Below are 16,512 nucleotides of genomic sequence, written 5' to 3'. Positions count from 1 at the left end.
TATATATATAAAATCTTTTTTCAAATGCACTTTTTATTTAAGTACATGGTCCATAATGAAAACAGTCTGTAAGGCAAACACAGCTCTGTGTTTATGGAGACACGGGACTCTGGAAGTTAATTAAATGGAGATCATAAGCAATGTTTCTCAAATTCTCTGTATTGTGTCAAAAGAAAAGGAAACAACTGGGAAGTATTCAGATTCACATAATTTATTTATTTAAAAAAAAAAGAAACTCTTGAACAAACTGAACAGAATTCTCGTCTCACAGTATGAAAATGACAGATTTAAAATTGCATACAACAACGTCCACAGCAGCGTTGGTGGTGTCACGATAAAAATGTTGTTCACAATGTGTGTGTTGGTGCAAAGGAGCAAATTGTGCACAGTGTAATACTGTGTAGTACAAATATACTCAGTAACATAGTGAAAACAGTAACACTGTACTTTAACCCCCCATACTAAACATTTATAGTATACAAACATTTGATGACTGGTTTATGACACACTATAATGTAGTTGTGTGCAGATGTACGTGTTTGTTGACAGCGCTTGTAACTCCTCCTGTGGAGACGGGTGTCTAAACACATGATGAATGACAATATAATAATATAAAATTTGTCTTCATAGGAGAAGTTATAATTGTTGACAAATATTGTACATTTATAAACACTTAAATATGTCCTCATATCTGCTTACAACTACATTTTAGTGAGTTAAGAACTGTTTATGAAATGTTTATATAGTGTGTATAAATGCTAAATAGGGTAAAGTGGTAGTTAGAGATCACAACAGTTTAGTTTAGCAGAATTTATCCTCACAATAGAGCTGTCAATGTGTTGTCAGTTTATTGTCAGTATTGACACCACTTATACGTGGCTTACATATCCACAGTCTACAGCATCCAGACTCAGATTTTCAAAGCTCATCTGAACAGAAATCTGTTGTAAAATCTAAAAGAGGATTTTATTGTGCAGGTGAGGTTAGAGGAAGTTCATTAAACAGAGTGTCCATTCTGCCACATACAGGTGCTATGTCTGCAGTTTGGCAGATATTGGATCCCCTTTAGGTGCCACTTAACGTCTCGTCGCTCTCTGTATTGCCTCACATCCAGAATACAGTTAAATTGTCAAAGAATACAGTTATCGTTCAATACAGACGAATACGCCAAGAAATGGTGCTTTACACTGGCAGTACAATGCTCAGGAGAGTCCACGTACTCGAGATGCAACCTTTCCAGAGCTCAGTAAGTCTTTTCAAGATGGCAGGCACTGATTATCATTTTCACCACAATAATGCCTCCATCATTCCCTAGGCTCATGTTAGTATTTCTTTCTGTCCTTCTCTGCCTTCGCCAACCCTGACCGTCTCAGCTCTCAGCTGCTCCAGGTCGTCCTCAGAGCTGCAGCCGCTGTGCTGCATCCCCCGGGAGAAAATCCTGCGACGGGACTGGGCGCTGAGGTCCAGCAGGTCAAAGGAATCGGACGAGAAGAGGCTATCCTCGCTCACCACACTGGAGGGGCGGCTGCGGCGTCCCTCGGCGCCCCCCGTGGCCTGGAGGAGCTGCTGCAGGGCCTCGGGGAACATCGCGGGGGCTGAAGAGGGAGTCAAGTGGTGGTCGTCGGGGAGATCCAGGCTGCGAGAAAACTTGCCATTGCGTTTCAGAATACCCTTCCTTCTTCTGACTGCCTCCGTGCGCATGGTGGGACTCTCTGCTGCTGCTGGGAGACAGCTGTGCTGCTTGTGGGAGCACAAATCACCTGCGTCACTCTCTTTAACTCCAGAGCCCCTTCTATCTGAGGATGAGCCATAACCTGACTCCCCTTCATACAAGTTCTTTAGTATCCCCTTCTTGGGCATTTTGGATGAGGGCTGGCTGAATGTAGAGGCAGACGGCAGGCTGGTGGACAGGACCTCAGCATGTGCGTGGGCAAGTGTGTGTGTTCGATAAGGCTGGGGAGAATTGTTACATGGATGGGAGGGAGAGTTTTCTTTAGGAGGGCTGTGAAAGACTGAGTCAAAACTCCTCTGGGGTTTCAGAATACCTTTAGGTTTCTTCCTCTCAATAGTGGAAGTGGTGGAGGAAAGCACAGCAGAGGAGGCAGCTGTTGCACAAATACCACCACATGCTCCCTGTGCAGTCTGGGGAATCGCATTCTCCTTGCGTGACTTCCTGACGCTTGACATTCCTCCACGTATCCTCCCTCCGCCACCTCCTCCTCCTCCTCCTCCTCCTCCACGATCGCTCTTCAGAGGTAAGCTGAAGTAAAAGGGGTGGTGAGAGCGCTGAGTTGGACAGGAGGAGTCTGTGGACAGGCACCCTGAGTCAACAGTCATGTTGCTGGCAGCGGCGACCCGATTCTGCCAGTCGATGTAGCGAGCCAGCAGGGGGGAGGGGCATTCTTGGTGTGGAGATGAAGGGCAGTCACACACACTCTCTTCATAACCCCAGTTTACCCACCAGTGGTTGGCTACATCCTCTATCGTGGCTCTCTCATCCACACGCACTGTCAACAACCAGTCGATAAGAGCGCAGGCATCTGGAGGAACAGAGTCAACAGTTATTTATAGCGGCTGAACACAATGTAATTAACTGGACACTGGTAAGAGCAACGCACAAAGACATCGGAGACTCTGGTGAAAGGAAGTGTAAATATAATGTTGACAGACATTGACAAAGGTTTACCTGAGGGGGGGTTGGGTCTGTGGTAGCGACCTTGGCTGATCTGCTCAGTGAGTGTGCTGTGACTCGCTCCGTCAAATGGCATGCTGCTGTACACCAGAGCATAGAGCAACACCCCCAGCGCCCAGCAATCCACCTAGCACACACACGCACACATAATGATGAACATGCCACGCATGTAACTCAGGTTTTGATTTATACAAGACAATGAGCTGGTACATGATTTGATGTAATTTCAAGCGTGACAAAAATTAAAATAGGAGTATCTGAATATTCAAGATTTTTGAATTAAGTTTTGCCTGACCCATTTACTATGGTTCATCTACAGCATATGCAAGACAGAATCAGTGCTTTAAAGCCCCAGTTATAAATATGTGTTTATTTAAAAACACCATATGTTTCACTATATGATAACTTTCTATGCCTCCGCGCTGTTGTGTTGTGAACGCAATAACTCCGTAACGCCTTGAAGGAACTTCTTCAAACGTGGAACAAACATTCACTTGGACTCAAGGATGCACCGATAAAATTTTCGGGGGTCAAAGGTCAAAGGTCAAGGGTGCGGTGTGGCCTTGTGAACGCAAAATCTCCAGAAGGCTTCAAGGGAATCCTTCTAATTTTGCACAAATGTCTAATTGGACTAAAGGATGAATTGATGAAACTTTGGTCATCAAGGTCAAAGGTCAACTTCACGGAAACCTCAATAGCACTTTTTAGTTCCTAATATTTTTTTGTTGCAATATGCTTTCTTAATGTGGAGAGGTGCCGTCAAAGGCTTCTGTGACCCAGTCTCATTAAACAGGAAACAGAGCAGAGATATTCCCCTCTAAAATTTCTGAGCGAGCCTCGTCCCTTTAACCAATCAGAGAAGGCTGAAGACAGGGGTGGGAGCTTACAGCTGTGGTAAGTCAATAAACCTCTGGCCTACTACTCTTCTCATACTGAGGCTTCAGGCTAGTATTATCAGCTGGAAGAAGACGCTGTGGCTTCATGCTAGCACTAGTTTAATTTCCAGAACTTGCATGCTGTAGCTTTAATGAAAGACCTGTAATGTTTGAGAAGCAGAGACGGCAGCGTGCGACTCACCTCTGGCCCCTGGTATGGCAGTCCTTTCACTATCTCTGGGGCAGCATAGAGTGGACTTCCACAGTAGGTCTGCAGCAGAGTGCCCCTCTGGAAATGATTGGAAAGGCCAAAGTCGGCCAGCTGCAGAACAAAGAAGAGAAACCAATTAATACATTTTGATTTAATTTATTTTGTGTCCTGTCCCTGAGCTATTATAAGACTAGATAATTTTATTAATAGAACATTAGTAGTAACACTGACACATATTCCAAGAGGACATGACGCTACTAAATCAAAACACGAAGTATTCAACACAACTGATCTATTAATAAATTCTACAATTCTACAATGTCATTTGGCAGACGCTTTTATCCAAAGCGACGTACATATTAGAGTTTATACAACACAAGCAAGGACCTGATAAGGAGATAACAAGAAAGAGTAAGTGCCATGAGGCTAGCTTGAGTCCGACAGGACAAAGGAGCCAACAGGTAGTGCATAGAGGCAATTTTTTTTTTTCCTTTCCTTCCCCAGGAAGTTAAGTGCTACAGTGCTGAGAGAGGGCTCAGCAGTTTAAATGAATATTTGTTTCCACACTAAGGATAACCGAAGAAGGGTTTTGTAGAGGCATGTAGTGCCATGTAGTGTAGTGGTGGTAGAACCAGACGCTTTGTTAAGTGCGGAGGTACTCGTGAAAGAGCTGGGTCTTGAGTCTTTTTTTGAAGATCGAGAGAGACTCAGCAGATCGGATGGAGTTTGGTAGCTCGTTCCACCACCGGGGAACAACGGAGGAGTAGAGTCTAGCTAGAGACTTAGGACCAAAACTGATGCAGAGAAAAAAAACAAGGAAAACATAATAAACAAAACCTTAAAAAATAGCAATGGTGAGAAAAAAAAATACATATGAAATTAAAAACCTTAGTATCATATTTCAGTTTTACAGCTGTGAGCACAAAAGTCCAGAAGGTCCAAAAGTAGCCCAGTAGAGTAACCACTTCTTAAGACTCCAGCCTTTCAGAGAACACAAATTTAAACATATTTTAGCTTTAAGTTCTTTTTAAAAGCAGATAGAGATAGTGATATTTTTACCGTGTCATCAAGCTCATTCCACACCTGTGGGCCTCTGCACACCACACTAAAACTTGTACATTTAAGTTTAATACATATGTTTGTGTCAAGTGAACAAAAATGATTTATACGACTGTGAGTCTCAGTCACGGATGACATAACTACCTAACAGCTGTCACAGACACAACACTGAATCCTTAATCAATTAACACTCACTCACTTCAACAGTCACATTCATCCTCATGCAATCAGGATTCCTTTTCACTGAGTGCGCACAGCAAACTTTTAGTCATATGGCAAAAAAAAAACAACAAAAAACACAATAACTCAAAGCAATTCCTTTTAAAGGAGCCAAAAATAGGTCTGCTGTGCTTTCGCCAGAGTAAGTGTGAGTGTGGAAAGACAAGAGGGCCAAAAACATCAGGCTGCTTACGCTCAACGCAACGGAACAATCACTCACTCGAGGCCATACGCAAACACACCGAGGCTCCTCTCTATCTGGAGAGATTATTAACATGCGCACCAGCCCACTATCAGCCCCTCCGGTGTTAAAAATACTCAACGTGACAGCTTTAATTCCATGGAACAGAGGCACAGGAAAACAGAGACCTCACAGATGGAAGAAGACACTGTGTGTATATATAAATCATCTCACTGTTGATATAATACCTGTACATGCAGTGGCAATAAGAATGCGGAGACGGAGCACGTGCGTTGTGCTGTTTATACAGCTTTACCTTCAACTTGCTTTTGTGTGTGTGTGTGTGTGTGTGTGTGTGTGTGTGTGTGTGTGTGTGTGTGTGTGTGATTGTGTGTGTGTGTGTGTGTGTGTGTGTGTGTGATTGTGTGTGTGTGTGTGTGTGTGTGTGTGTGTGTGTGTGTGTGTGTGTGTGTGTGTGTGTGTGTGTGTGTGTGTGCTCACTTCATTGTAAATTCTCTTTCGACACCAGAGATACATCTGTGTGAAGGTCCTGTATTCATTTCAGCGCTCTGGCAAAGACATTCAGTCTTCACTGCTTGTATAAGACACTCTTTCCTCTGAACATACAAATGACTCCTGTACACGTGCCTTGGAAGTAAATGGACTATTGTAAGAGGCCTCTGCCCCTACAGACTGTTGGTCACATCTTGTGGGGGTCAAAAATTCAAGCTGCCTTTTGAGATCCTTGTGATATTATCATGAGAGAAGAAAGTAACATTTGGTATGAAGGGCACGATTATCTGGTCCTGCTGATCTAGGATCAAGTAAACAGTCAGTAAACTGCGCTGTTGTCTAATAAATAAACCAGCTCATTCACTCTGGTCAAATGTTCCATTTCAGTATCTGCATTTTACTCAGGGATTCACTGATGCGCTAACATTATTGGCTTCGCAGCTGTGTGTCGGGCTGATTTGTTTGCTTATTGAAGCTATGCTTCATACTTTGACCTATGAATAAAGATAAAAGCAGAAAGCTACATTTCAATTTGATGTTATTATTATCATTATGACTTTAGTGCTCACCCACCTCTGAATGGTTGATTCTTGTTTCCCCCCCCCCCAGTATGTTAATATGTTACTCACTACACAAAAAACTGTATATGAGAGGCGTCAGTGTCTGTTAACAGTTGAAATATGTAGCGAATGCATTATGAAAACACTCATTTCAGAAAAACAAGTCACCCACTGTTCAGATTTCTGAAATAAAAACAGTCAGAGCGAATTCATTATTAGTATTTTCCTAATTTATAATCTGTGGCGTCAAATTTTGACCAAGACCGAATGTTTTACCTAACATGTCTGGCAGCGGCTGCCTCTCACACTGAGCAGCTATTGTGCAGACATAACATGCCCATGCATTACACAGAGCCTCGGTCATTTCCTGGAGTGGACGCTGTGAGAGGCCGATGTGGTGAACCTGAGGTTTGCAATGAATGAAGAGCCGCTGAGAGGTCTGCACGTAGTGTTTTCTTTTGACGGACAGACAGAGCATACTTAAATTAAAACCCTCTGATTGGCGCGATTGCCACTGGATTCCCTGCATTCCCCTTTGGCCGTGCAAAGATCCCATATAAGGAGAGGAACATCCAAATAAGGCAAAAAATGACCCCTGGGTTCTTTTATAAGACCTGGCACTATGTTTGTGCTGGTTCAGTGTGCACGGCTTAACGACACATTGAAATTACTGCGGGCAGAAAGTGCTCCAATGTATGTTCTGAATGTGCACTTTGTTGGTATTTTATTGTGGAGCTGGAAAAATAATCCAATTACCATTACCAAAATATTCCTACTACCATTACCATGGTAAATTTCCCATCACGAGCTGCACTACGTGAAGCTTCATTCCAGCATGCTAAATACAGCAGCAGTGGAAAAAGATGGTTTCCTGAAACGTTTCAGCCAATGTGTCATTAAGATGTATGTCTTCATGTTCAAAAACAAAAGTGAAATCTTTGGGTGAGTCATAATAACCCATGATGTATTTAACACCAGGCCAACAATGATTTTTGCCAGAGGACATATCCATTTTTTATTCAGGGATAAATATCTTGTCCTTGGAAGGAATTTTAGATTTTCCACAGCATGCACGACCGCGCTTTCTTTGTGCGGAAAGTGACATGAAGGCTCAGTTTGCGTATGTTTGTTCGATCTTACCTTTACATTAAAATCTTGATCTAAAAGGATGTTCTCCAGTTTGAGGTCTCGATGCACAACACCATTCTGCAAGAGAGCAGAGATACACATGAGATCCTGCACTGCTCCTTCCTCCTGCTTACAGTCATATGTTTTCTGTCTACATGCAAACGTAAGACTGAAGGGTCTGAAGTTTACAATATAAACCCAGCCTGCGGTGCACAGAGCGTTTGTCTTTCATTTATAATTTTAATAACCCTTACCCTCCACTCGGGCCTCACGCTGCAGGGCCATGTGCCTAACGTATCAAGGAGCCTTGAGAAAGGTTCTCCGACTGTTTAATCATCATTAGGAATGAGGAAGTGCCTTGTTTGGGTTAATTAATCTGATAGGATGTGATTTGATCCCCTGATGGCATTAGGCACCTGGGAACCAACGTGAAGCCACAGGGCGCGGAACAGATGTGGACCCTGGCGAGGAAGAGCTGTGGAACACTTTGGACCCGATGGGAGGAAAAGTCTGTTGCAGGATTAAGTGTTTCAACGATACTGAGTAGGTAGTAAATCATAAGAAGAGACAATGCTTCTATAGATAACTGTGGCCACCCAGGAAGCCGTGTGACGCACAGAAACACTGCAGTTGGTTTCTCTTAAAGCCACTGGCTAATGAGCCAGACTAGCCTCCTTTCTGTCATTAATGACATCCCCTTCAGAGCACTTAAGTGGAGGAAATGACCCATGACCCTTAGACAATATTTTGTGAACAGTATGTAAGCCTGTATGTGCGTGTGTGTGTGTGTGTGTGTGTGTGTGTGTGTGTTGGTATGTATGTGCAAGGCAGAAGACGAGGATGAAAGAAATCTATGTGATTGACTGGATTTCATTCTTGCTATTTTTAAGTGACTATGAAGTGATTTGGAGAATAGCGAGAGAGAAAAAAAAAAACAAGAAACAAGTACAAAAGCAGCAAATGACTGAATTGTTTTCATTCTTCTCTTGAAGCCTTAATAATCTATCCACGTGTCCTGCATACCTCAGAGGCACATTCAATAATTCATTCATGCTGGAACATTCATATCTATTTTGGGACAATATTCAAGGGCACGAGGAGCAGAAAATCCACCTCCCTGCCTACTACAAAGCTACAGGGGCCGAACGTTAATCTCCAAGTTTAATGTCGGGGATTCATGCAGAAACCAACCTGCTAAAATAAGAATGATACAAAAACAAAACCCTTCCTGTCATATCCAGCTCAGCTGACTGTAAGGCACAGATCCTCACTCCTCTATTAATAGGATTTACGTATTGCCTTGATAATTCCTGTTGGTTTTATGTACACAACAATAAAAACAAAGGAACAAAGAAGAACTTGTTCCTTACTCTAGTGCGGAGGGAGGACGGAAGCTCATTTAAGCGACGTGTTTGTTAAATGTGTCAGTGTGTGACTGTAAAAAACAATCACGCCTTAATGCGCTCTTAACCCAGAGAGATCTAAAAACTCAAGTCAAGTTTTTCTGCAGTATTAGGATTAGGATTTAGTGGATTTAGCTGTACAGTATTTGCTTGTGCACCGCTGAATACCGCAGCATGCATGCAATTCAGCACGTGCCTATTTATACTGTATTCCTGCGATGCATTTGCAGAAAGTGTGTGTGTGTGTGTGTGTGTGTGTGTGTGTGTGTGTGTGTGTGTGTGTGTGAACCTTGTGGCAGTAGTGGACAGCAGATGTGATTTGTCTGAAGATGCTTCTGGCTTCTGCTTCGGGCAGTCTCCTCCTCTCCTGGATGAAGTCGTACAGCTCTCCTCTGCTGGCATACTCCATCACTATCACGATCTTATCCCGGCTCTCAAACACTGCACAGGACACATTTACAATACGAGGTTATGCAGATGCGTTTACATGAGTGTTAGGGGATACCTCAAATTTTCACGACACAACATTAAGTGCTGCCATTCTGCATCTTTAGAGACAGAGACATGAATAATTAAGAGGCTGGAAGCTTGACATGTGTGGATCAATGTCTCCCTGGATCGCTGTAGCATTCGTTTGATGAGGGGGTTTTCTATTGCTTCACATTGTGTACTCAGATATTTACTGTTTTTTTCTCTAATCACTACAGTCTTTTCATCACAATCTATTTAAACCGAGAAGGAACCAGAAATCGTGCACGCTGTCGGCCATTTGTTTCATGAGGTAAGACTCTTACCTGATTAAGGTTTACTGCCCAAAACAATGTAATTAAGTAAAGAGAGTTCAAGTGACCAACGAGTCTGCTGGACTGCTGGTTCCCTGCTTTTACCTCTGAATTGATTTGATATATGCTCATACATATGGATCCAATAAATCATCTTATTCACACCTAAGTATTTAAAAACATGAAATACAGCAATGGATACTGAATATTTCAGAGAATAAGGCTGGTAATATCCCAGAATGAACAATCAATCAAAAAATACAGTTTTTACAGGCAAAAATCTTGGAAAATGGTTCACAAATACACAGTTTCATTTTTTAAAGGCTAAATGATTTCCTAAAACAGGTGATCACTGCAGCTAATATAAAACATTACTCACACAGGAGTTAAGTAGTGCACTTGTTAGGGACTATTTTCAGATGCAGATTTGGTGCTTCCTGAATGTATTCAGTTGTTCACATGAGATCAACCCAGAATAAACTGCTTCATGGTAATGAATTCGTTTTTGAACAACACTGTGGGTTTATGGAACAGAGGAAGAAGCTGTATCAGGATTTGGACACATTGGGAATACTGGGATCGATTCGTTGCTGGTTGTGGTCTTCAAATGGGATTTGTTAACAGTAAAATTTCCTCTTATATGCATTGTATGACATCCACTTTAATTTCACAGAATCTGCGTTCATTTAGTCTCATGTCATTTTCTTTGAAGCATTCAGTCTAAAAATCACCCTTATCTTTAGGCCTTGTGTGTGATGTGTGTGTGTGTTTGCAGTCTTACCCTCGTGGAAGCGTATGATGTTGGAGTGGCTGAGCGAGGAGGTGATCTCGATCTCTCTCTGGATGTGAATTTTGTCCAGGTCGTCAGTGATGCGCTCCTTGCGGATCGACTTGATCGCCACCTGAGAAAGAAGACACTGAGTCAATACATGTTTACATGAAGCTCAGAACTGAAACCTCACATCATTTGATCACTGTTGTGATAAAGTGTGGATGGTTAACAACAACATTGGGGACAGTAATGATGATGGTTTATGCGACACTTGTTGTTGTTGCCCATTTTCACAGAAGATTCTAGCCATCGAACACAGATTCGTCTTTGATCAACACTGATAAATGCACAGTTCGTGTATCACTTGCATAGACAAAGAAACAAAGACATACATAGTGTTGATACGGTTACACTCACGCACACACACACACAAATAAAATCTCTGGGTATTAGAGATGATTATGTGGGTTTTAAAGGCTGGATGGTGAGAGCAGGTCTTCTGTGATCTGAGCCCGCTCAGAGGCAGAAGGTTGACAGCTGCACTGTTCACACTCTGCTTCCTTAATCCCAGGCACTCACTGTACCCCGATGTAACCCCCAACCACCGAACACACACACACGCACACACACACACACACACGAAAGCAGGCACCCGAGCATGAGCCCCTAAATCTCTTTGGATAGAGTAACTGTCACCAAAATGGCATTGTACAAAGAGAAGACAGACCAGGATGTTCTTTTTAGAAATACTAAATAGTTTAAAAAAAAAAAAAAGGACAACAAAAGAGTAACAGATGTGAGGTTGACATCCGAACATAGCCCTGATCACACCGCTTTATAATTCTGTCAACCCATACAGAGTCCCCACGGGTGAGCAGTCCTCTCCCTCGGGTCGCAGCTCCTGAATTCTCAGCTGCCGGAAAAAAGAAAAAACGTCTACGAGACATTGGAAGACACAATTCACACGCTCCATCAACCGCAACAGTTATGCAAGACAACACAAATGCACTCCAGGGAACACCCGGGACCGACCTGACCTTCTACTACTGATGTGGCGCAATCCAGTGAAGGAGAATATTTGTCGTTTTTTTTTCTATGTTTGTATCTTTACTATAATCAAGTGCTGTCTGAGGATGTTTCTCTCACATCACCAGAGTCACCAGAGTCATGCAGGGCCAGGTTTAGGGATTAGGGACACACGTATTCAGTGGTTGTCGGCTAGATGGAGTACATCCAAGCTTGGGGAGCCATTAACATGTGGTCGCTTGCATGCATGCGAATCTTTTCTGACCCAAATACCTGCTGGCTCGTGGGACAGCAATGTGAGGAAGGTAAGGGGAGAATGTGAAATAAGCTGCAGGGGTGAGGAGGGAGGATGTGAGAGGCGGCTAACAGAACAGGTGAAAGGAATGGATAAAGTACGTCAAAGTATGTGGAATCAGGGTAAAAATGTATTTTACTGTCACTCTCAGCTCTGAGTTACTGAGACATTAGAGAGTCTGATCAGCAGAGCACAGAGAAGAGAGGGACACACTCTGGGGATTGTTCAGCCTTTCGGGGCACGAAGAGCATTTTTTAAAGGGGCATGTGTGTGAGGAGGAAGTGTGGGTATGTGTGTGTGTTTGTGTGATTTCACCCTTGCGTATGCAAATATTGCTGCGTATGCGTCATGTCTAAGTACGACCTCTAAAGTATCCTCCTCACCAACATTGTCTCATTGTTCATGTTCGTGCGAGATATCATCCAAAAACACCAAACTGTAACACATGTAGGAAACATAAGAGGCTATGTGTGTGATGTAATCATTTATTCTTTAGTGCAGGAGAAGAACATACTGTGGATGTGATAATGTTACAGCCAATACAAATGTACAATATGTACCGTCATAAAACTTCATTTAATCCAGTCACAGTAGAGCTTTTTCTTCGCTTCCTCCCCCTAATCTTCTTTCTTTAATATTTATTGCCTTAGTTATGACTTTCCTCAGTGCACAAATCTTGAGGCTGCTGACTTTTTGCAGGTGTTTTTTGTGTGTGAAGTCACGATGGAATTTGGAGTGGCGGGCAGCCACTCACCAACTTCCTCCTGTCCCATTATTCCCACAGACAAATTCACCAACACACACACGCACACACACGCACACACACACACGGTACGTTCACATCCTAAGAGCCTGAGCATCACTAAAGATCCCTGCTGCATCTGTGAAAGATTTAACAGCAGGATTATACAGGCTTCTTGCCAAAAAAGATCCCTGACCTCATCGTCCAGCCACCCACCCACACACACACACACACACACACACACACACACACACACACATAGAGCCCGAGGCTGTCCCTCTCCATAACAAGGGACTTCTGAACTGTGCAAGTGTGTTGATGTTGGTGGACTGCAAATTGGACAAATACACAAACTCAATGCGAAGTGACAAGTAGGGCTGAACTTTTTCAGCGCTGACGTCCACCCATGCACCACAGAGAAGATTTAACTGCTTGCTAGAAAACAAAAAAACTCTTCAGGACTAATCTTCAAGTCAAACTGCCAATTTAAAGCAATAGTTTGATAGTTTGAAACTTAGTATGCTTTCTTGCCAATATTTAGATGAGAAGATTAATATTATTCTCATATCTGTCAGTTCAATATGGAGCCAGCAGCTGGTTAGCTTAGCTTAAGAGTAGAAACAGGGGGAAACAGCTAGCCTGGCTCTGTCTAAAAGTTAAACAAAATCTGACTACCAGCACCTTTAAAGCTGATAATGAACACATTATATCTCAAATCCGTACTAAAACCGTAAATGTTAAAATGTCAATCTGCGTTTTTTTACGGTGGTTTATGCTTTTGGCTGAGCACAATGAGTAGTTGGGAGTCGCTGCTGGTGCTGACAAGACTTCAGGAAGTCACTGCTCCTTGCCAAGATATAGTCCAGTACATGTACATCTCTAAAACATAACTTTGTTTTTACACTTTTGTCCAGATTAGGCAAAAAATTAGTGATTAGTAAACTTTAGTTAAGGGGCCAGAATACTCCATCAGAACTGCTTTGGAGCCCCCTCCATCCACACCCCAAATCAGGGCAGTGTCCAACCAATAGTGTAACTTTCCGAATCCAACCGGTGAGAAAAACTTCAACCCATTCTTCTCTAGTGTAACCCAGCCCTTAGTGTTGCTGGTAGTCCCGTTCTGTTACCTTGGACCAGAGCCAGGCTTGCTCTTTCCCCAGTCTTTATGCTAAGCTCAGCTATCCAGCTGTGGTCTCCCACTTCATAATCAGCCAGATGTAAGAGTGATATCAATCTCCATGTTTAACTCTCAGCACATAAGCAAACAAGTGAACTCCCCAGATTGCAATTTTTCTTAGAGCAGACTGATTTATTTAGCACACAACAGCAGAACATGCAGCTGGTCTGTGCTTTTGCGTCTAAGAAGATAAAGGAAACTGTCAGAAACAAGAACTACTACATCTGCAGACTGGAAGTATTTTCATCTTGGCAAAAATAGGTGCACTCTTTCTTTTCCAAATGGTGCACCACAAGTTAAAAGCTGCACACAGCTGTTATATTTAAAAAAAAAAAAAAAAAAAAACGTCAGAATGTACATTGCACAAAACCAAAAACATTTTAAAGTTATCCTTTTTCTAACATACTTCAGTGTTAGAGACGAGTCAGGCTCCCGGCCACTGTAAGTGACCTACAGCACAGATTAGTGACCCAGCATTCATCATCTGTTCCTCTTTTCCTTCCATTTCATCCTGTGCGTTAGTCATGTTCACCTCCTGCAGAACAAGCACTCGGGAACATTTACAGGAACAATCTCAAGTCAGCTCTTTAATCTAAAATATTTCCTCTTCCTCCTTCTTGCTCTAAAACCGTCTCCTCCTCTGCCTCCTCCCCGCACTCAAACAACAGCCCCCTGGTCTTGTTTCCTAAAATAATGTCCGTTTTGTTTCAAAGAATCCTTGGTATGTGCTGGCTACTGGCTCAAGGAATCCAGCATTTTCCCCTTGTGTCCCACACACACACACACACACACACACACACACACACACACACACAGTACATAGCTAATTCTCTCTGCTCATATCCCTTCATCAGTCTCCTGCCTGTCTTCTGTCTTTCACTCCCTCTCTCAGTCCTTTCTTTCTCGCAGATGGAGGTCTCGGAGTTACAGTGAAAGCTGCCAGAGGAATGGTGCCAGTCACACTTCCACAATCTGAAGATTATCCTTATTACTGTGTGTTTGTTTACAAAAAAAAAAGCAGAAGGGGAATTTGAGGCTGACGGGGTCTCTGTCTCTTTGTGCTCAGATCAGAGCAGAGTGAGGGATTAAAGCCCGACTGTGGGCATAAACCCACAATTATTCAAACTAATCTGGCACCACATTCTGTTTTTAACCTGGATACTCAGTTAAACAGACATTATATTATTATGTCTGTCTGAGTGTGCCTATGTGTGTGTGTTCACTGGGTTGCTAGTAAAGGGGGTCAGGCTCCTATTGGAGGAGACCTATTGTAGTAATTTTATCCCCTTGTTCAAGTGCTGAGTGAGTCAGACCAAAGGCATCTCAGCCTGGCAGCACTGGAAGCAAGAACTGGGTTCAGCATCAGCCCATGAGCTCACCCGCAAACACACAAACACACAAACACACAAACAGAGACACACACACACACACACACACACACACACACACACACACACACACACACACACATGCCCCCCAGGAGCTCAACTCCACCTCCAAATTAATATTTAATAACTAATGGGCAACATTCTTGAAACAGCCACATCCCAACAAACACACACGCACACACACACACACACACACACACACACACACACACACACAGACACACACACTGCTGAAGACAAATGCATTAGCAGCATATCACATAACTCTATCAGGCTTTTGTATGGGTCAGCTGAGGAAGTTCAGAGGTCAGACATTTTCAGAAACAGGTTGATCATGATGTAGGCAACATTCACCCATAAACACAACAATTTTTCTGCATTTCATCCTGCGTGATAAATATTTAAGATGAGGACAGACAGCATCCTTGAGGCACAAAGCTTAGTGGAAAGGCTTAAAATCATATTTTGCTTCATATTCACCAGCACATTACTCACCGTCCTCAGACTTGCTCTCTCCACCGCCTTCTTCACTTTGCCGTAGGTGCCTTTCCCCAGAGTCTCCATCACCTCGTAGCGGTGTTTCAAGTTGTGTTTGTGCTGGTGCTTCTTCACTTCCATCGGCGCTGTGGCTGCCGGTGACCGCCCCGCCGCCGCCTCCATTTCTGGGTTTCTCTGCTGCTGCCGCCTGTCTGCGCTGCAGGGACGGCGGCTGTCCAGCCTCGGGGACTCCTCACCGGCTCGGTGGCCGCTGGATGCCGCGTCCTGCAGACAACCGAGCTCGGAGCGGTCGCTGGTGTTCATTGCGCCTCTGCTGTCCGCCTCACGTCTGCCCATCCTCTCTGCGCACTGCGCGCACCTGTCAGGAAAGGGCTTCACTGGGGACTGGATCCCCAAATTGCTATAAACTCTGAACACAAGCAGCTGAAGTCAGTGACAGAGCAGTTGCCCATAAAGAGCCACAAACTTGTCTAATGTCCTAGTTTCAGAAAACTCATCCGACCCATCTGAGCAGCAGCAACACCAGCAGCAGCGTAGGCTACTTCTCTCCCTGTCTTCAGAATCACAGCAACAGGAGAGATGAGAACCACATGGTCCGGAGCGGTGGGTGGAGCCTCCTCATTCCTGTGCCAGCTCTCATAGCAACATCCCGGCGAGTCACACTCAACTTGGGATCACTGTGGGTTTTTTCCGACTGCTCATACTTGACCTGCCGGAGCAGCAGGAGAGAGGATATGAAGGCATGTATGGAATGTCGTGCGGGTCAGACACTCACCCTAAATCCACCACTTCAGTCAGACATGTTTGTTGATGCTTTGCCATGCGGTGAGCTGAGAAAAAATAAACCCTGGAGAAGACTTTGAAGAAACTGGGAGGAGGTACAGACTTTGAAGTCAGAGAGAAAGAATAATAGTTGTTGGAAAGACTACAGGATTAAATTCTCATTCTTTTTTAAACTTTTGAAATTCACATATAAATAATCAAGAAACAC

At 43.5% G+C, this 16,512-nt stretch overlaps 1 protein-coding gene across 2 annotated transcripts; it reads right to left on the bottom strand.

Annotated features, from left to right (window-relative positions):
* Nucleotides 1–209: 209 nt before the first annotated feature.
* LOC111219302 (NUAK family SNF1-like kinase 1) lies at nt 210–16,101 on the bottom strand. Of its 2 annotated transcripts, XM_022741937.1 has the most exons (7): nt 15,519–16,100; nt 10,405–10,525; nt 9,131–9,282; nt 7,451–7,516; nt 3,770–3,889; nt 2,687–2,819; nt 210–2,540 (listed from the first exon to the last, which is right to left on the bottom strand). In XM_022741937.1, exons 1-7 carry the CDS (start codon nt 15,855–15,857, stop codon nt 1,318–1,320), a joined length of 2,154 nt encoding a protein of 717 aa, XP_022597658.1. In that variant the 5' UTR covers nt 15,858–16,100; the 3' UTR covers nt 210–1,317. The 2 variants fall into 2 exon arrangements, with proteins under 2 accessions (XP_022597658.1, XP_022597659.1); XM_022741938.1 differs by lacking the exon at nt 7,451–7,516 and having other exon boundaries at nt 15,519–16,101.
* Between the last annotated feature and the right edge of the window lie 411 nt (nt 16,102–16,512).

The sequence above is a fragment of the Seriola dumerili genome, unplaced genomic scaffold (assembly GCF_002260705.1).
Source record: "Seriola dumerili isolate Sdu_G_001 unplaced genomic scaffold, Sdu_1.0 BDQW01000056.1, whole genome shotgun sequence".
Lineage (NCBI taxonomy): Eukaryota > Metazoa > Chordata > Actinopteri > Carangiformes > Carangidae > Seriola > Seriola dumerili.
Note: the sequence above shows the minus strand (reverse complement) of the source record. Positions and strands in the feature narration are given on the sequence as shown.

Bases quoted from the DNA above. Each gene is read 5' to 3' on its own strand.
- LOC111219302 (XM_022741937.1), bottom strand. From the start codon at position 15,857: ATGGGCAGACGTGAGGCGGACAGCAGAGGCGCAATGAACACCAGCGAC. The intron at 7,517-9,130 runs GTTCACACACAC...GCTCTCTTGCAG, and splicing joins CTGTCCACTACTGCCACAAG to AATGGTGTTGTGCATCGAGA. The intron at 3,890-7,450 runs GTAAGATCGAAC...TTTGTTCTGCAG, and splicing joins ATCAAGATTTTAATGTAAAG to CTGGCCGACTTTGGCCTTTC.